The sequence below is a fragment of the Eucalyptus grandis genome, chromosome 8 (assembly GCF_016545825.1).
Source record: "Eucalyptus grandis isolate ANBG69807.140 chromosome 8, ASM1654582v1, whole genome shotgun sequence".
NCBI lineage: Eukaryota > Viridiplantae > Streptophyta > Magnoliopsida > Myrtales > Myrtaceae > Eucalyptus > Eucalyptus grandis.
The window spans coordinates 12,483,894-12,504,604 of NC_052619.1; the positions used below are offsets into that span (position 1 = coordinate 12,483,894).

The window sequence follows — 20,711 nt, forward strand, 5'->3', positions numbered from 1 at the left end:
TGGTGGCTTGGGTGGTGGAGACGGCCAAGCTAGACTCTTCATGGATGGCTGAGCAGAGTGGTGGCTGTGGACGGAAGAGGATGACACTAGAAAAATTAGAGTTTTATTATTATTTTTAATTCCAACTTAACGTCCGGGTGCCGAATTGTGATTAAGAATCGGTAAATAAATGCATGCCAAATCAACTGCTAATGCAAGCACTAAATATTTTCTCTTAGACAACGTGTCGATTGCCAATATGTGATTTATTCCATAGGCCAATGAAGATGCGTGTCATATTAATAACTCGTGATCTTGATACCATCGTTCAGCGGATCGATCCATTATAATATAAAGAGTCTTTCAGAAATATTTAGTGCTGTGTTTTGAGGCAACACCTTCCATGACTCGATAAGTCGAGCTTCTTATTTCATGACAACAAAATCGCTATTTTTTGCCCGTTTTCTAAGAGATTTCATCAAGGAGAACATAACATTCCATACTAATGGATCCGATCCATAGTTCAGGTTTCAACATACGAGATCTCATGTCGCTTATAAAAAATGCCTTATCAATTAACATTGCACAAAAAGAAATTAACTCTGAAAATCGATATAATTATATCTGCTCTTTATATACAAATTCGAGATCAACGATATTTGATCAGTCGCTTTTGTATCACTGGACCCATTCTTATTGGATAAGAAGGGTCGTTATACAAAGCGTACTTTTCTTGTATGAGTGATTGCCTCGTAAATTCTACGTCTACTTGTGGGAAGGAAGAAATTATGTGCACTTTTTTCCCATCATGCCTTGCTTGACCCGCAATGACCGGAGCGGTCAATTATTAAAATTTTTTTAACCGCGATCGAGTCGTGTACATCGGTTTCTGTCAATCAGAAGAAATGGCCTTTTCGCCTATGACAAAAGATATGTTGACTTCTTTTTTTATTCCCTTTTTGGGCTAAAACAAGGAGTTGTCGACTTTATTAATTTTTTTCCAATAAAAAAAATTAAAAAATAAGTTAGGCGCGGTCCGTCGATTCTCCATCCAAGCTTAGGCCACTGGAATAGAGAAATACATCCAATTTTACTATCGTCCGTCCTCCACCAAATAGGAAAAATGGATGTTTGATTTATGAAAAATAAGGCAAATAGATCAAATATATATACAAAAGTTAATACTATTGAATTGAATTTTTTTACCGGCATGAGGTAAAAGAGAAAATATGAAAGTCAAAGATGGTAACATAATATAGTGCAACACTGACTCGTGTTATGTACTTATGACGCATTTTCCTTGTGATTTTATGATTTGACTTGATTAATCAAAGTTATAATGCTTTACAACCAACATTAATGCAATCGAGTTATAAGCAGCGATATAATAGACTACTGGAAATTGCTAATTCTATACAAATCAAGGTTTATGCGAGTAGTGCCATTCACATAAATTCTTTTCGAATTTTCCCCATTAGCCATGCAGCATGCAACGACTACTTTACTTCATCAACAGGGGTTTGGTTCCTTGCAAATTCACTACATGCCCAGCAGATTTAGAAGCTATTTGACTCGTGAGTTAAGACTGTCTTGGCAGATTTATAAGCTATTCGACTCATGAATTAAAACGGATCAATCATTGGTAGGTAAAATTCACACAAATAATAAGTAAATGCACATAATGATGATGAATAGATTTCAAAAAACACATTTCTGACTTTATAGGTAAAATTCACATAAATAAGTTTTTTTTTTGGTAAGAAAATTCACGTAAATAAGTTATAATGTTGTACGACAAACATTAATGCAGGCGAGTTATAAGCAGCGATACAATAGACCGGTGGGAATTGCTAACTCCATACACGGGGATTATGTAGGTAGCGCCACTCATAAAAATTCTTTCCCAAATTTCCCCCGTCAACCATGCAGCATGCAACAATTGCTCAGCTTCATCAATGAGGGTTTGGTTCCTTGCAAATTCACTACACACCTTGGGAGATTTAGAATCTATTTAAACTCATGAATTAAGACGGATTAGTCATTAATAGCTAAAGTTCACACAAATAATAAGTTAGATCTTTGACTCTATAGGTAAAATTCACGTAAATAAGTTAAAATGCCATATGACAAACATTAATGCAAGCAAGTTATAAGCAGCGATACGATAGATTAATGGGAATTGCTAACTCTATACAAAACGAGACTCATGCAGGTAAGGCCATTCATAGAAATTCTTTTATGAATTTCCTCAATCAGCCATGCAACATTCAACAATCGCTCTGCTTATCGATGAGGGTGTCTTCCCTGTGAATTTGCTACATGCCTCGGCAAATTTAGAAACCATTCAACTCACGACGAGTCATCCATCGGTAGGCTAAATTCACATGGATAATAAGTTATATGTGCATAGTTATGATGAATAGATTTCAAAAAACACATCTCTAGCTCCATAGGTAAAATTCATGCAAATAAATTATGATATTGAATGACAAACATTAATACAAGGGAGTTATGAGCATCAATACGATAGACCAATGAGAATTGTCAACTCCATACAAAACGAGATTTATGCAAGTAACGCCATTCAGAGAATTTCTTTCCCGAATTTCCCCCATCAGCCATGCAGATCATGCAACAATCGCTCAACGTCATCAACAAGGGTTGCTTCCTAGTAAATTTGCTACATGCCTTAGCAGATTTAGAAGTTATTTGACTCGTGAATATTCATCGATAGGTAAAATTCATGCAAATAATAAGTTACATGTGCATAGTTATGATAAATAAATTTCAAAAATCACATCTCTAACAAAAAAATACAATTTTTCTTTTTTGGTGAATATAAGGTACAAAACTAAGAGAAATTAATTTTGACAAAAAAAAAAAGTAAGAGAAATTAACGTCTTTAAGTCTATAATACCAATTAGTTGAGGTGGGAAATCTTGCGTGCCTTATTTATTTATTTATTTATTTATTTTGGTAGAAATAATAATAAAAATAAAGAAAATAAAAAAGCCCAATTTTATTGGACCAATTTCGAAGAGAGCCCTCTCCCCCCTTCCAACGATCGTCGTCTTCTCCATCCGTGTGCCCAAGCCCACTCCGATTCGCAGAGAAGAGCATAGCGTTCCCCACTTCCTCTTCCCCTTCCCCCTGCTTCGAAACCTGAAAACACCCGAACAAAAAAAAAAAAAAAAAAAAAGGGAGCAGCGAGCAACGGGAAAACCTAAAAAGAAAAATTCTGCAATTCGCGGCCGGGAAATCGTATTCGCTCCTCGCCGGAGATTCGCGCCCCGTTCCCATGCTCTGCATTCGCGGCGGATTTCCCGGATTCTAGGGCAACGCTCGGCGCTGTCGCGCTCCCGAAGGCGAAGGAGGTTCTCGGCCCCCGCGCCCCTCCCCCGATTGGAAACCCTAGGAGAGAGAAAGCTCGCGCGCGGAGTCGGGAAGCGCCCGCTGAGCCTCCGGTGGCCGTGCCCTAGCTCCCAATTCGGCGATTTCGCACCCAATTCAGGTGATTTGGCCGAAATTTTTCTTCTTTCCGGGAAACCCTAGCGTTGGGGAATTTCCGCGCGGCGGGGTCGGGCTCTGGCGTCGCGTTGGAGTGTGGTTCCGCGGGGAATCGTGGCGGGCTGCCCTAGGCGTCGCCGTCGTTCCGTGCATTCGGGTTGAACGCTCGAGGGGATTCAGCTTCTGTGGCGTTGTTTTATGAGCATTCTGCTGTGTTCCCTGTACGAACCGTTAGGATAGGGGGCGACACTGTGGGGGAGCTGTCTGGAGTTCGCATTGACCCTAGGCTCTGACGTAGTGGTGTTGGAGGCGACTAATAGAGGTTACGTGTGCAGGTTTTGATGACAGGACTGGAGCTAAGACAATGTTGAATGGGGATTGGTCAAATGGGTCTGTTCTTTTAGCATTCCTCTATGGGCTCTGAATTTCTATCTACACTTTACATTCCTCTATTGACTTTTAGATGAATGTGACAGCTCTCCCCATACCAGTGAAGCTTTGAGTACTGGGTTATAGCTTTAGTGTACACTATTTTGCGAGCATTAGTAGCTTTATCCTGGTAAATACTGGGTCATCCATTGTGTAGCCTAATCACGGACAGATTAAAGAAAGTAATTCCACATTTCTGTAGAGCTCTTTGTATTTAAATTTATCAAGGGGCGATTGTGATAGGAATGGAACAGTGCCTGCTCTTGCTTGAATGAAGGAAGAAGACAAGCAGTTTTTGGGTTTTGATTGCAGATAACTGCAACTGCTTTGGTCACTGCATTTACCCATAAGATGGGCTAACATTTTTGCTGCCTTCTGTCTATTCTGTATCCCATCATTTCCTCCCTACTGCCGCAAATTCGCTAGAGGTTCTTCATATTTATTTGTAGTGTGGATACTTTTCTCTGCTAGCATATGTAAGGGATTCTGGTTGGCAATAGGCTTACAGCAAGTTTTCGATTTAAGCCTCTCTCTCTGCCTCAATGCTAGATTGGTCTTGTGGATAATTTTGGGGTGGTGTTTGTCTTATAATTTCAGAAGTGATGTAGTCTTGATGGATGAGAGTGAACTGCAAGTAAAGGTAAAGCTCCTCTATGAGAGGACATTTTGATCTCAAAGTTCTTAATAATTTATTCCCCTCTAGGCCAACAAGTTCTTAATAGGTTGAAAGTAGAGCTTATGAGTATAAATATCTAGAGAAGAAGATAAAGGATAGAAGAAGCAGTTTTATTAAAAAAATCAAGATTTGGTTGTTCCTAATTGAAATAAAAACAAATCATAAAGTGGCAATGTAGGTACAGGGTTGAGTGATAATTCTTTGTAGGATGAAGGAGAAACTCATTGAAGTTCTTGATAAGAGGAAGCTAGTTGTGCTTGAGGAAAACATCGTGGAAGTTTTATGAGGCCTGATTATGCTTCGGGAGTGGAGAATTGGGGAATTAAGCATGGGCATTGTATTATGGATATGAAATGAGTGTAGTTGACTTGAGACAAGGATGCTTGATGGATGTGCGGCAGCTGGAAACAATATTACTGTATTGAGAAAGTTCATTTGGCCTTGTCAAGAGTAATATGATCTGAACCTCATCTCAGACGGAAAGATTTAAAAGCAAATTAGGAGGCATCATGTCTCGTCGAATACTTGCTTGAGAAATAGCAGAAGGTTTGAGGATAAGATGAGGTTATTTATTTCTTTTCTACACACCCTTGGAGTTTCATGGTGATTTTTTTTTTTCTTGCTATTTATTTTTGCGAAGTTCAGCGGAATTTCATGAATACATTCTTCGAATAGACTGAATTACCCAGGACATGGACAGCCTTGAACTCTTTGGTTTGCCGCAGATTTGTTGAAGTATAAAATAAAGGACAAGATGGGGGAAAATGCAGTAAAGGCTTAGAGACGTGAAATAACGACCTTATAAAATGACGAGATATGATTATCATGGGCCTATATCCAGGGAGGAGAGTTAAGGAAACAAGGTAGAAACTTTGTGGAAAAACCTTGAATATAATTTCAGGAGACATGTTAGTAGATGAGGTGTAATGGCATAACGAGGGCTTAGTGGAGTTGGGGTTGACTTAATGTAGAGGCAAAGTGCCTTATTTTATAATATAATGCTTGTTTACATCAACTTGGTGACGTTTTATCAATTCAAAAAAAAGAAAATCAGTGCCTCCCAACCAAAGCCGAAAAAAGAGAATAAGAAAAAGTTAGTAACCATGTGCGTTGCTGGTGCTTTAGAGTTTATCAGAAGCATCTTATTAGATTTTTCATCTGACCCTGTTAAGTTGAAGTAGCTCAGAAGTTCTAACGAATTTTATCATCTCTCCAGTGCAATTCGATTCAGGATATTAATATAGAGAGCGATTGGATTTCCTTTTCATTTTCTTTTCAGATGGTTTACTCACTTCTCATTTTTCCCCTACCTTCCAATCTGTGTTAGATTTCTGCATCGGTCAGAAGGGGAAGGCTGTTGGAGGTAGTTACTAATGCATGGATGTAGCTCAGTACTTGTTTTATAGTAAATGCTGAGTTTGATTCCATGGGAGGGATTGTTGACGGCGGAGTTGGCATTGGTATCAAAACCTCTCCACGTCGGGCAGCAATTGAAAAGGCTCAGGCAGAGCTTAGGTATGCATTTTGCCCGATATCTTGGTATTGATTTTAATATCTGAATGTTGTAGCAAGACATGCATTAAACTCTTATTTGTGGATAACAGGCAAGAGTATGATGTCCGTGAGAAAAGAAGAAGAGAATTGGAGTTTCTTGAGAAAGTATGGAATTCCTTTTCTCTTATATTGTTGCAACTCCAAGATTTTCTTCTTGCAATGTTGCTTTGGATGAAGTTATCTCAATATGCTGCATTTTTTGTTTTGTCTGTTATTCAGGGTGGCAATCCATTGGACTTTAAATTTGGAAATGTGGCTTCTGTAAGTGGACAATCTGCGTCACCTATTGATCGACATCCTGAACAGTTTGTCTCATGGTATGTTCTTCATCTCGTTGACATTGGTGGGTCTTCAATGATTTTGTATGACTATTCACCATTGTTTACTCTCTTTTGATTTCTTTCTTTCTGTTTTGCAGTGAAGCTAAAGGTAGTTTTGCCTTGACTGCCTCGCCTCATGGAGATTCTATTGAGAGTAGTGGTCGACCAGCTGCTCCTCCAGTTTGTGAACCCAACAGCGCTGATAATCTTTTACTTTTCGACAGTGAGAATGAACTGCCTGAAGGCAGCAAGAAGTCTATCCGTGCTGATAAAAAGAACTTTATTATGCCTTCGGTGCAATCATCACAAATGGATGGTAGTCGGAGTATTAAAGATTCTGAAGAGTCGGCAATTTTTCGTCCATATGCTCGGAGGAACAGGTCTCGACTGAACCGTGATGGTGCTCGGTTGAATACAGCTGAGGCACTTCACAGTCGTGGAAGTCATGGATCCTCTATACCTGCCCGTGCGGCTACTAAGGATTCTAGGGGTTCAACATTGGGATCAATCAACCAAAAAGAACAGAATGTTCGGATTGGAGCAAAAGGGGAATGTGCGAGTACAAATGGCGATTTGGTGTCAAATGTTACTCCTGAAAATCGTTTGAATGTAGAGGTAGATGATAGTCAAGCTTTAGGATCTAGCGGGAGCCTCAAGCAAATTGGTTCTGTCGAGGGTAAATTGGATATTGCGACGAAAATCTCCAGAGATGAGCAGCATAACCAATCTTTACAAGCTGATGGCCAAGAAATTCCAGGAGATGTGGCCTGTGGCGGGGAAAATCTCATCAGAGAAGGTGAAAATATCAGTTCAGACAGTTTTGATCATCACCCTTCTATGGCTACAGAAAGGGACGAGGATAAAATCAGTCTGCCTAACAATTCTGTTGAACTACAAGGGAACGATAAACCTATAAGTAATGAAGTTCAGAAAAGCAGCGCAGGATTTAGTACAAAATGCTTAGAATCAGAATCATCCTCTGCTCCTCTTATGGTAGAGGTAAAAACTGATGCGATGAGTATTGATTCAGGTGGTAAAGTAGGAGCGGAGAATTCAGAACAAGAAGGTACTCAAAAGTTAACTGTTGCTGAGATGGTAACTGAACAAATGGATGAAGAGACCTCGAAAGGTAATGATGTCCTTAAAGACGAGCAGTGTTCGTCTCATCAGAACCACGTAGATGATGTCATGATAGATGGAGTTGAAGAGAATCATAACAGTAGATCTGACCTGCAAAAAAAGGAGAGCCACTCTTCGTTTATTGACAATGTGGATCTGGCTGAAGTAGACCCCGAAAGAGAAGGGACCAAATTTACAGTCAGTGATCCCAATGCACGTCAAGAAAAGTGCAGTGCAAGGAGATCTCAGGAGTCAGTTGATCTGTCACCTTCAGAGATTCAGAAGAGCGGTCAATTGGAAACGGATGTTGTTGCCCCTGCTCAGCTTCAAGTTCCTTGCAACCGCCTGCAACTGGAAGACAAGGCTTATGAAGATTCTATCTTGGAAGAGGCTCGAGTTATTGAAGTATTCTTCTTGATTTGCTTTGTTATAGTTGGAATTTTCCTCCTAAATTGAATTTTATCCTGTTTATATTCTAGAAGGTCTGACATAAGACTATAACAGGCTAAACGTAAGAGAATATCTGAGCTATCTGTGGGTACTGTCGCACCAGAGAGACGTCAAAAATCTCACTGGGATTTTGTCCTTGAGGAGATGGCATGGTTGGCAAATGATTTTGCGCAGGTTCGATAATAATTGTTATGCTGTTGGGTCCTTATCATAGTATTCCTGTTACTCTTGAAAATGAGCCCATAATCTATCTTCTTTACATTTATCCCTGCTAATTCAATAGCATCATAAATTTTTTTGCTGCATTTAATCCAGGAGCGTCTCTGGAAGATGACTGCTGCTGCTCAATTGTGTCGACATGCCGCATCTTCATCGCATCTAAGATTTGATAGACAAAGTCAGCAGATGAAGCTAAGAAAAGTAGCATACACCTTGGCAGAGGCTGTGATGTGCTTCTGGCACTCTGCAGAGGAACTCTTAAACAGTGAGGGTGATTATTCAAATCTTGATCTGGAAGGCGTCCGGCAGGAATTGGATTGTTCTAGACAGAATGGCGGCAATGAAGTGTCTGAGGGGAAAACTAGAGATTCTGTTATCAAGGTGGTAATATATGTCAGAGCCTCACAACTTTGTTCTTCCAGTGATGCAAATAAGTTGCATCTTTCCTACTTCTGGCAGTAGAACTGTGTGGCTCGCTTTTGTGCTTTACTCATTAGTTGTCATGGCTTTTCTCAATGGATGCATGAGTTAAGACTCTTTATTATATTGAAGTTCATTAACTCAGATGAATAATATATTTAAAGCATGTTCTTTAGCTTGAAGTTGATGAATACACTCAAACATGCCTAGAAAGATTGCATGGATAAGAAAGATGAGGCCGGAGTTATTTCCTTTTGTATCTTAACTAGGGCTGATACAGTTTGGCTGGCATAAATGAACCTAATAATCAGTTGATTGCCATGTTATGTGCAGTGGCAATATAGTTTACATAGGATGAATGTGTTTGTATTATTAGTACCATCCCAAGAGAATTTGTTAACGGGTTGGTGTAGGAATTGGTTTATACAGCTTTTGCGCTCTAATCATTCCTAGGTCCTCAATGTTTACTTTGTTGGTCTTTGCCTCTTTAATTTTCATTTGTTGATAGCATGTCTTGGATATAATTCAATCTAGTTTGTGTTGGAGGTGCTGCTGTCATGTGTTGATGAACTGTTTAATTTGGCCTGTCAGGGATCAAGCAATGAGTTGGCATCGGGAAGTGCCAGAAAACAAATAATTCCCGTACAAGGATATGCTGTGCGATTTCTGAGACAAAACAATTCTCACGCTCCTCTACTAGCGGAGGCACCAAAGACTCCTGATAGAATATGTGAAGTGGACTCTTTGTATATGTCCTGGGAGAATAATCTTACAGAAGTAAGATTTTTTTATTTGAGTTTGGGCATGATATATACTCTTTTAGTAGTGTGTAAACGTTATAATATCTTCTTTTTCACATGTGCAGACAGAGGTAACGCAAGCATTATATGCACACTCTGCTTTTAGTTACTGCTGGCATATCATGTCTAATAGAATATTCGTTTTGGCAGGAAAGCCTGTTCTATGCAATTCCCTCTGGTGCAATGGAGACTTACAGAAGTTCAATTGAATCTTATGTGACACAGCTGGAGGTAAGCATATCCAACTAACATCTACATCATCATTTCTGGCCATCTTTCCTATATTAGGACGTTTTCCAATTCATCTATTCTTTCCTTTGATCAGTTATTTGTTTTTTGAGTTTCTAGCGTGATAATGGACAAGTAAGCTTCTCCTTGAAATTCTGGCTTGATGAATTGATTTCCTTTTTCAGAAAAATGGAAGTAATATTCAAGATGTTGAGAAATCAACCTTTGATGTTGCAGGTAATGCAAAGAACTAAATATTTTGTCTTAGTAGTTAAGTTTAACTTCTAATAAGTTGTTTGAAATTAGAGTATGGATATCAAGAGAATTTGTACAATGAAGATGAAGGAGAAACAAGCGCATACTACTTGCCTGGGGCCTTTGAAGGTAGCAAGTCATTGAAACTTGCCCAGAAGAAAAGGAAAAACCCTACAAGATCATACGAAGTAGAAGGTGACTCGGCCAGTGGGCGCTACTCAATTGGCAGTCAACAGCCCGCCATTGGAAAGCGGACTTCCAATCTGGTTGGTCCTATACCGACAAAGCGATTCCGTAGTGCCTCTCGGCCAAGGGTCTTAATGCCTTCCAGTGCTGGAGGTAGCATGGGCGTTCAGGCTCCCATGAGAACCGATGCTTCAAGCGGAGATACTAGTTCATTTCAAGATGAACTCACTACATTGCAAGGCACGTCAAGAATGCCAAAAAGTATGGAAGTTGACTCAGTTCCTGAATTTGAAAAGCAGCTGTCCTATGACCAGGGGGAAACATCTATGAAGAACAAGAAGAAGAAGAAGGCAAAAAATATGGTGAGGAGTTGATCATCCGGAAATAGCGGCTTTTATTATTATAATCGTTCACAGCTCACTTGATTTCTTCTCTACTGGTGCAGAGCTCCCCATTTGAGCAGGGTTGGCAGTTGGATTCAGCCATGCTTAGTGAACAGGTGATTCTTGTTTATTTGGAAGTTGAAAGCTTGGTCAGTGTTGGGTTTGACTGGTGACTCTTGGCCTTTTACTTGTACTTTTGAGTCTTGACTGTTTTACACAAGAAACATTCTAGTCTTTTAAGGACATATAAATGCTAGCATTTACATTTGCCCTAAACTTTGTTTTGTATATTTTAAATTTTCCGGAAACTTCAAATGCGGTTTATTGGAAGGAGTTTTATTTAAACAGGCTTATTATTAGGTTGAACTTTCTTATCTGATTTTGAATGGATTAACTCCTGAGTGTGCTCATTTCATCTTGATATTCTTGATATGGTACTCTTGGGGACCTTGGCTCTATTGACATTGTTAGTTTGTCACTCTCAATAAGCATTTCCTAGGTGGGCTTTCAGTTGCTTGTGTAGGATATCTCGAATAGCCACATCTTTTAATTCATTGTGGAGATTGTTCAAGTTTTCTGCATCCTTGTTGGGATACATAAGAGTATGGAATTATGTCTCCAAACATGGCTTATCGTTTGTTCTCATCCTGCCTGGCTTTTTTTTTTTTTTTGATTGGTTCATCCTGCCTGGCTTTTTGTAAATATTAGGCAAATAAAGTTTCTCGTGGAATCTGTTGCACATCTCAACATGTTACATAGAATTTTTTGCTCCGTTTTAGGTTTATGTAATGGATTTCCTTCTAGCAACTTCATAACAGTTCTGACATTCATCTCTTCTTAATTAGATATTGGATGAATAGTGCCCAACTTTGACCAAGTTTCAGTGGCCTTTCTAAAGTTAGCCGCGACTGTTTTTTATCTTGAGATAGGCTGACAATAGTTTGGGGCTGGGAAAATGCATCATTGAAATAGAAGATTTAAATAAAAATTCAGTGAATTGTTTGGGGCCTTTCCCTTAGAACAGAAAAATATCGCTGCAAAACATGGCTTTGAATATTTGTGCAATCAGTTGTCAACTTATTTTGCTTATTTTGAGAGGGGTGGTGACCATAATCCAAAAGAATTATCTAAATACAAAATTCTGGCAGAGCAGAGGGTGTAAATCATTCTCGGGTGTTCTGAAAAGAAGTGTTAATTGTCTTGATATGCTTTGTTATAGCTGCTGCAACTGTTCAGAAGCTGAAGCTTAAAGCAAATCCTGAACTAATATTATTCAGGGTGAATTGGACATAAACTCTGAATTTCTTCATGGCCAAGCAGTTAAGCGGAGTTGATGTTCATGGCTTGCATTGCACTTGCGCCATAGGATTTACTCTTGCAGCAATGCATTTTATTATCAGTGTTCTTCCTTTGAATTACCCTGGGGTCACCTAGTACTCCATGTTTGGTCAAGCACTTATGTTAAGAGAACTCATTTCTTCCTTTGGTTGTGTAGAGGGATCAGTCGAAAAAGAGACTGGAGAATCACCAGCTTGACTCTAATGGCACCAGTGGTAATCTCATCTCATTTTTCAAATGTTAATGGCAGATTCATTTTAAATTTGTTTTGCCTCCCTGAACCATTTGTTATATATGAACTGAAGGTCTATATGGGCAACATAATGCCAAGAAACAAAAGATGAAACATGCGCTGGAAAACACTTTCGACAACATCATGCCTATGACTGGTTCAATTCCTTCTCCCATGGCTTCACAGAGTGTTTCCAACCAAAATAAGTTCATGAAATATATTAGTGGCCGCGATAGGAGCAAGAAAGCAAAACTGTTGAAGGTATAGTGTAATTGCTATGCCATCAATGCATGCTCTTGTTAACAGCGTGGTATAAATGTTGCTTGCTTGTTTGCTGATTCACATATTTCTACGTTGCTTCTAATAGTTTTAAGTATTTGACATGTTTGCAGACACCTTCTATGCAGCCCGGTTCTGGAAGTCCTTGGTCTTTGTTTGAAGATCAGGTTGTTTTTTATTCACTCTTTATGTTTGCAAGTTTGGTGTGCTTGAAATGACACTTTTTTTCATCCTGCTTAGGCTCTTGTTGTCCTTGTGCATGACATGGGTCCGAATTGGGAGCTTGTAAGTGATGCAATCAACAGCATTCTGCAGTTAAAGGTGAAGAAGATCTGAAAAAATTTCTTCCTGATATATATGCACCTCTTGTCATGCACGGTTCAATACATATCTCTGCATCATATTTTTTGTCTGTAATTAAGTGCTTATATAGACAAATATGTTAAAATCTGCTGCCTGGTGGGACTCGTATTTTCCTCATTAGGTAGGGCAGGAGGGCAAAATTAGTAATGAAAGTGAAGGGTACAACGATGTCTGTATATAGTAGTCATTTATAGAAGGTTATGCTATCAGACCTGATTCACTATCTGCTTCTCTTTTCTAAGGGGCTTGTATTTTCCTCATTAAGTAGGGCAGGAGGGAAAAATTAGTAATGAAAGTGAAGGGTGCAATGATGTCTGTATAAAGTAGTCATTTATAGAAGGTTACGCTATCAGACCTGATCTATCTGCTTCTCTTTTCTATAATCTGTCGAAAAATTCTGATTACAATTCGCTGGCTTGATTACTTGAAGCGTAATATCCATCTTGTCCCCATTAACGAACTTGTTGCTCCTGTGCAGTGCATCTTCCGAAAGCCAAGAGAATGCAAGGAGCGTCACAAGCTGTTAATGGATAAGACTGCTGGTGATGGAGCTGATAGTGCTGAAGATTCAGGATCATCTCAATCTTATCCATCTACTTTACCTGGAATTCCAAAGGTACTTCTTCCATATTTTTGAATAGAACAATGTTGACTTGTTTTCTGAATGTGCTACTTTGTTAATCATTGGTTATCTTGATGCTGTGTCATCTCTTCCAGGGAAGTGCCAGGCAGTTGTTTCAGCGATTGCAAGGTCCTGTGGAAGAGGATACCATTAGAGAACATTTTGATAAAATAATTCAAATTGGGCAAAAGCAGCGTCAGCGGAGGATACAGGTTGGTCCATTGCCGAAGCTTGCATTAGCTACTAGCAAAATTGAGCATGTTCCTAATTTGAAGCCTAGACTTTTCCTGGCTTATTTGCATGCCTTCTTTGAGTATGCTTGCACAAACCCAGCCTTCCAAGACTACATGCTCCATGAGTCCATGAGTATTTTATCAGAATAATGTCCGAAAGTTTGTTAGACCTAATGTCCATGAGGGCCAGCGTGGCTAAATTCAGCATGATCCATGTGGATCCTTCTCTTCAGGCTGTATTTTGCTTGGCCAGTTTACAAAATGGATGTGTTGTTTTTTCCTTGATGCTGGTTTGGTAATGATTATATTTGTCAAACTCCCTACTAAATTTTAATGTTTGAAAATTGCATTACAATTATTCACAAATGGGTACATCAGATTTTTTCTTGATAAAATCTACCCCTTATGGCCACTCTAACTGTCTGGAATTCCAATTATTCTCTCTCAGTTGATAATATGGCCGTATGTGTAAGTTATATGGTGGTTTTCTAATCATCCAAAGCATATTTAAGTAACTCCTTGGTTAAATGTGATTTGTGATGCTTGAGCTTTTGGATTGAAGATCTGGCCTGGCTAAAAAGATTTACACTATATCTTGCTGCTGACCATTGACTTCAGCCTTTGATATGGGATGCAATAAGTGTCTGGTATCTGGAAAGCCACCCCAGTTATATATATGACACATGCGAAGTTAGGATATAAGCTAATTGAAATGTCGACAAAATGGTATTGCTTACCATTGGAGATATCAGAGAGACGGCTCCAAATAAGTTAAAACCATCTATATTCTTCTTGACTACTTATCCATCTAATTAGGTGATGGAAGTTTTAGATTTGACTTTTAGTTCTTTTCTATTATTTAATGTTATACCCGTTTCCAACTTCTATTAATCTGCTTCATGTTGTTTACTTGGCTTCATCCACGTATTTAATGAATTCCTCTTCCATTATCCATTGGTCTTTTAATTACTTCAGCATGATACAATGTATTCACATTCTGTGTATATTACTCCATCTCAGATTGGCATGTTTGCATGCCTATTATTCTGTCTTAATTAAAGAAACTGGCATAATTTGCCTTTATATATTCTATGCATCGCAGCAACATAATGTATGTATGAAAGGAAGTGATTTAGTATCAAAGTATGTGGACTTTGATGAGGAGTATATAATTTGAAAGCAAATGTCTTTTCTGAGTATTTCTTTTTTAGTGACATTGATCTCATTTTGCAACTCTTTCCTTTTTTTTCCCTGAAGAATGAGAATCAGGACCCAAAGCAAATACCAGTTCACAATTCACATTTTGTTGCTCTTTCCCAAGTTTGCCCAAATAACCTAAATGGAGTTGTTCTCACGTAAGTGCTTTCTTTTATATGGTGCAATCTTCTCATGCCTTTCTGTTACTTTTTTCCTTTAAAAAGTATCTTCTCCTGTTCCATTGCTTTCTCTTTGCTTTAAAGTCTATGCATGGTAATGATGGTTATCCCCCCTTGATCTCTGTGAAGGCCCCTTGATCTCTGTGAGGAAACTTCATCAAATACCGATTTTCTTCCTGTTGGTTATCAAGTGCCTCATGGTGGTAACCTGGCAATGTCAAATCAGGGTGCTGTGGCATCGATGCTTCCTGTATCTGGGGTATATCCGCAAGTTCAAGTATCTGGTGGTATGGGTATGGGAACTAACTTATTATCACCTTCTGGTCCACTCAATGCTTCTCTCAGGTAATTCTGTTTCTTTAATTGTTTTTTGGATGAGTGATCATTACCATTAACACTAAATGGGGAAGCAATATTACTTATTCCTGCTACATGACCACATACATCACATTCAGCCGCTCAATCAAAAAGTTCCATTCCGCATGCTATTTTCATGTCATTGCAAGACAATCACAGTAACTTCTGTATCTGTGTGCTGAACGTCTGCAGAGATGGCAGATACAATGTTCAAAGGCCATCAACTTTACTGGTTGATGAGCATCACAGGATGCAACAACATAATCAAACCCTATCTGGCAGAAATCTTCAGCAGTCAAACTTGTCTATTCCTGGGAATATTTCTGGTAATAATCGAGCTCGGATGTTGTCTAATGGGAATGGCATGGGTATGTCATCTCCAATGAATAGAAACATGCCAATATCAAGACCTGGGTTTCAAGGATTGGCTGCATCATCAGCACTAAATCCTAACAATATGCTTTCCTCGGGAATGGTGGGTGTGCCAAGCCCTGTAAATATGCACACAGGATCTAGTCCTGCTCAAGGAAACTCCATGTTGAGAGCTCGTGAGGTGGTGCATATAGCGAGGGTGAGTTGTTTAATCAAACATGTGCCTGAATGGCAATTTCTGCTGTTTATTTCACTAGGGCTGCTTTTCCTGTGGTTTTGCTTGGATGGTCTCTTTTGAAAACGGTTCCTTCAAATGTGTATGACTATGTCAATCAGAGTCTTTTTCAATTAAGGAACTGCTAAGGCTTGGCAGGATTTTACTTTCAAACTAAATATTTATCTTTTTATTGTGCCTGTGCCTGTGCCTCTGTGTGCGCGCGCGCACGTGCGTGCTTGGGGAGGGTGAGTTCAGCCCCCCTCCCCCTTCCCCTTCTCCCGTTTCTTCTTTTTTCTCCTTTCAGTTCTCTTTTTTATTTGTCAGGGTGTTGGGGGTGGGGCAAAGAGTTTGATCCATGTCTTAACATTTTAGCTACTTGAATTATCCTAGGGATCATGATCAATTAACAATTCTTTAATTGCTGTAATCATATCATAGTGATTTTATGTATTAACTATATGGAGATGCCTTATCTGGAGGTTGTGTTTTCTATGCGTTCCTCTTGGTCACTGTTATTCTACTTTGATTTGATATAGTTTAATTGACCAGTGCCTCCTGCTTATGTTGAGATTAATCTGCTTGGTAATTTTGAGATGCTGAGCTATGCTGCTGCTCTGGTGTGTGCTTATAATTTGTGTCTCTCTTGCCAAGGGCATATTTGGTCTTGGTGCCTCAGGTCTGCCTTTTGCCCTTGACTACATTCCCCCCCGTTGCGAAGGGTGACAACTTTTATCACATGCAATTTCTCCTTATGAAATGTTTTTTTTTGGTCGGTCTCCTTATGAAATGTTACTGAAAGCTGTTGTCGGCATCATTTCAGTATTCAAAAGTTCTCATCATCATACGGGTGCTGGCATTGCTACTTTTTGGGAGGAAAATTGATTCTTTTATTTACGATAAGTTCTCTATTTGCTACAGCCCGGCCATAATCTGGAGCAGCAAAGACAAATGATGTTGCCAGAACTTCAGATGCAGGCTACACAAGGGAACAACCAAGGTATCCCCCCAATCAATGGACTGGGTGGTTCTGCCTTTTCCAATCAGATGACACCACCTGCTCAGCCATATCCAGGCCATACTCAACAGCAGCATCAAATGCCTCCGCAACAGTCTCATGCACCAAACCACCCTCAAAATCATGTTACTGGCTCACAGCAGCAAGCTTATGCAATGCGATTTGCAAAAGAAAGGCAGGTGCCACAGCAACGGTATATGCAGCAACATCCACAGCTTGCTGCCTCTGGTTCTTTGATGTCGCATGTACAATCTCAAACTCAAGTTCCCATGTCCCCATCCTTGCAAAACAGTCCCCAGATTCAGCCACGACCGTCGTCCCAATCAGCATCCCCTCTGACGCCTGCTTCCTCTATGAATCCCATTCCCCCCCAGAATCCACCGAAACATCAGATGCCGCCTCATGGTACCATTCGAAATCCTCAAACAAACGTTGGCGGGATGAGTAATCAGATGGGGAAGCAACGTCAACGTCAATTGCAGCAGCAACAATTCCAACAATCTGGAAGGAACCACCCTCAGCAACGGCAACCATCGCAGGCCCAGCAGCAGGCTAAAATTGTGAAGGGAATGGGAAGAGGGAACATGGTGCAACAGAGCATGCCGGCTGAACCTTCTCCACTAAATGGCCTGTCCGCAGCCCCAGGAAATTTGGGTAGTGAAAAAGAATTTGGGCGAGGTCAAGGCTTGTACTCTGAGACATGTGGAACCCCTGTTCAGTCATCAAAACCTCTGGTTTCTCAGTCCTTAAATCATTATCACCTGCAACAGCATTTATCTCCTGATCCAGCACTCCCTTTGTCAAAGCAACAACAGGTGCCTTGTCATTCTGACCATGCTACTCCAGTCCAGATTCCACCACCTATTCCTCCTGGACAAAGTTCCACAGATGCAGTTCAAAGTGCTCCATCCACATTGATGGGTTCCAACCATCTGGAGGTACAACTGCAGCAACAGCCCCGGCAAAAGCAGGTTAATCATTCGTCACCAATGCCACAGAGGATGATTCAGCAGAATCGTCCAAATTCTCAAATCGACCGAGTTCAAGGAGACCAGAAGCCAGCCAATAGTACTTTACAAGTGGGAAAGGCTACGGTAACATCTCAGGCATCCAATGATTCTGCTAATAGAGCAACCTTTTCGAGTTCTGCCCTTCCTTCTCAGTGGAAAGCATCAGAACCAGGATATGATACTGGTATCTTGCATGCATCCAGTCCAAAGGGCAACATAGTGAACTCCACTCTTCCAAATCCTGTCAGGAGTGAGCCTTTGACTAGCCAAGGAGCAGGCCAAAGGCATTTATCAGATAGCTTGAATCCTAAAGGGGACACGGTTGGAGGCATTGTTTCGGAGTGGCAACAGCAGCAACCACACTTAAAACAGTCTTCTGTGCCACCTCTACCGCAACCACACTACCAGACAGAGGAACAGCCTTCACAGCTAGAACAGCGATCACCCCCAGAACATTCTCTACGTCCGCAATCTCAGCAGCAAACATAGCATTTGCCAGTGGGCCAAGGCAATCGTTGTACATCAGACAGACGAATCTGATGGGGTGAATGAAGCAACTGGCTGATGTAGCTGTTCTGACGGCAGTGGGTCCTGGTAGGCTCGGATCAGCATGGCCTCATGACAGTGGTGTACAGGTGACTACTGATTCGCTTTTCTCTTGGTAATTGTTGCCTAATTTTGTTAATGGTTAGATGATCGGGTGGGTGGTTGTCTGTTAAAATGAACCGTCTTTAGGGTTCATAAAAGTTTCATGGTTCTATGCAAAGATGCACTCTGGAGGCGACAGGTTAGTCTTCTCTAAGTAATAACATTGACAGTCAGTCCACATTGGTCAAGATAATTTCAATCGATGTTACTTTTACTCTGAATTTGTTCTAATTGAGCCAAAGGAGTTCAAAAGAGATGAGTTCCATGCTAGATGGTGGAGAAATTACTATTAGTCCAAACCTTAAGAGAATAGAGAACAATGTTTGAGGATCTCTCTGATTGCATTATAATCCAATGAACTGTTTCCACTTCGGTGCAGATTATGCTGGTTTTCCCAATTGGGACTTCAAGGTAGAGACAGAATGGCAACGGCCGTTTGCTAGTTCTGGAAGTAAAGGGATGTAAGCCAGGCATCATAACTTTTCTAACCTGAATTCTTGTATATTACCGGTAGCCTAGGGATTCGGAGGAGGGAGACAGATATAGAGATTTTGTACAGGTTCTCTTCTCCCCTTTGTACGTTTATCTTTCCTCTCTAGGCTTTTCTAGGTTCTCTCCTCTTAATCAGGGGCCCGCTCGTTTCTGGCCCATTAGATTAGTGCCTGCGTCATTACCCTCATAAATTCAGTGGGTAACAATTATTTTCGCAGGCAAAAAAGCCTCTGCAATTTTGTGAATATATGGGTTTCGGCTGTATAGACTGGTCCATTATGTTATTACAATTATCTCTCACTAGGCTTTTTGCCTTGTACACCTGCAAAAATAGACTGTATCCAATTAACGGTGGAATGCAATTTGCTTACCAGATCCTTGTGTAATCAATCCGCGTATTGAAGTCCGGTAAAGAATAAGGTATGTTATGCGCGGCAATTGATCCTTAAGAGTATGACTTAAAAAGAGTACGCATTCAATTATCGGTTTATCTCATGCTTCGAAAGGATAAGTACATTAATGGTGTCATAAGTTGTATACGGCGCTCACTTTGGTATTAAAAGTTTTTGCTGGATCACTTAAAGTGTCAAATCAGAAAAAAAACGATCACTTTGATGCCATCGGCGAGAAATTCCGGCCAAAATGATTACGTGGCTTTATATTTAAAAATAAGATTTCGATAAACCCTTTAAATGACGTTTTCTGTCATACCTAAGAAAACAACATCGTTTAGGCAAAATGACGTCGTATAGCTCATTTGTGATTTTGCCATCCTATGTGGATGGCTTAGGAAAAACGACGCTGTATAGCTCATTTGTGATTGAAATTAGGGTATTTTTTTTTGTTCATCCTCGCCGACCTAGTTTGCTTAGCCACCATCGCTCGACCACCATGCTCGGCCACCGTCGCTTGGCCAAGAAGTGATGGGAAAATAGGAGGTGAGGGCGGAGGAGGAGGAGGAAGAAGGGGGGTTGAAGGTGCAGAGAGAGAAGATGAGGAGTGCGAGGGAAACAAGGAGGGCGCAGATGGAGATGATGGATTAGGCTCTGTTCAGAGAGTAGCTGGTGCTAGTGTTGTTCTTCGGGGAAGAAGACGCCGCGGCCATGGCTTTCTCTCTTTGCTGGTGTTGTTCTTCGGGGAAGAAGACGATGTTGCCATGGCTTCTCTCTCTCTGCTGGTGTTGTTCTTCGAGGAAGAAGACAATGCCGCCATGGCCTCTATCTCTCTCCCTCTCTCTCGATTTGGGGATTTAGGGTTTCAACTTGAGATTTAAGACACCAAATGACGTCGTTTGGTGGTTTACATGCTGATCGAAGACAATGCCGTGGTCTTTCTCTCTCGATTTGGGGATTTAGGGTTTCGACTTGGGGTTTAAGACACCAAACAAGTCGTTTGGTGGTTTACACGCTAATTGAACTCTCCAGCGAGCCACATTTGTATAAGAAATTAATAAAAAAAAAAGGCCACGTCGGATTTCCGGTCGATCAGATCGGCGTTGGCACCAAAATGAGTGTTTTTCAAATTTTTTGGTGCCACATTAGTATAAGAAATTAATAAAAAAAAATGCCACGTCGGGCCATGTCGAATTTCCGGCCGATCAGATCGGCGTTGGCACCAAAGTGAGTGTTTTTC

The 20,711-nt window shown here is 40.4% G+C and overlaps 1 protein-coding gene across 1 annotated transcript; it reads left to right on the top strand.

The window, feature by feature from the left end:
- The first annotated feature begins 3,087 nt into the window (after positions 1-3,087).
- Positions 3,088-19,410, top strand: LOC104456538 (chromatin modification-related protein EAF1 B). The gene is made up of 23 exons (XM_010071344.3): positions 3,088-3,490; positions 5,919-6,106; positions 6,196-6,250; positions 6,365-6,462; positions 6,564-7,989; positions 8,089-8,208; positions 8,350-8,634; positions 9,265-9,450; positions 9,624-9,704; positions 9,887-9,938; positions 10,008-10,504; positions 10,588-10,641; positions 12,021-12,078; positions 12,169-12,356; positions 12,488-12,541; positions 12,615-12,695; positions 13,216-13,353; positions 13,455-13,571; positions 14,850-14,947; positions 15,098-15,313; positions 15,518-15,896; positions 16,833-18,574; positions 18,967-19,410. Exons 2-22 carry the CDS (start codon positions 6,018-6,020, stop codon positions 18,426-18,428), a joined length of 5,868 nt encoding a protein of 1,955 aa, XP_010069646.2. The 5' UTR covers positions 3,088-3,490; positions 5,919-6,017; the 3' UTR covers positions 18,429-18,574; positions 18,967-19,410.
- The last annotated feature ends 1,301 nt before the right edge of the window (positions 19,411-20,711 follow it).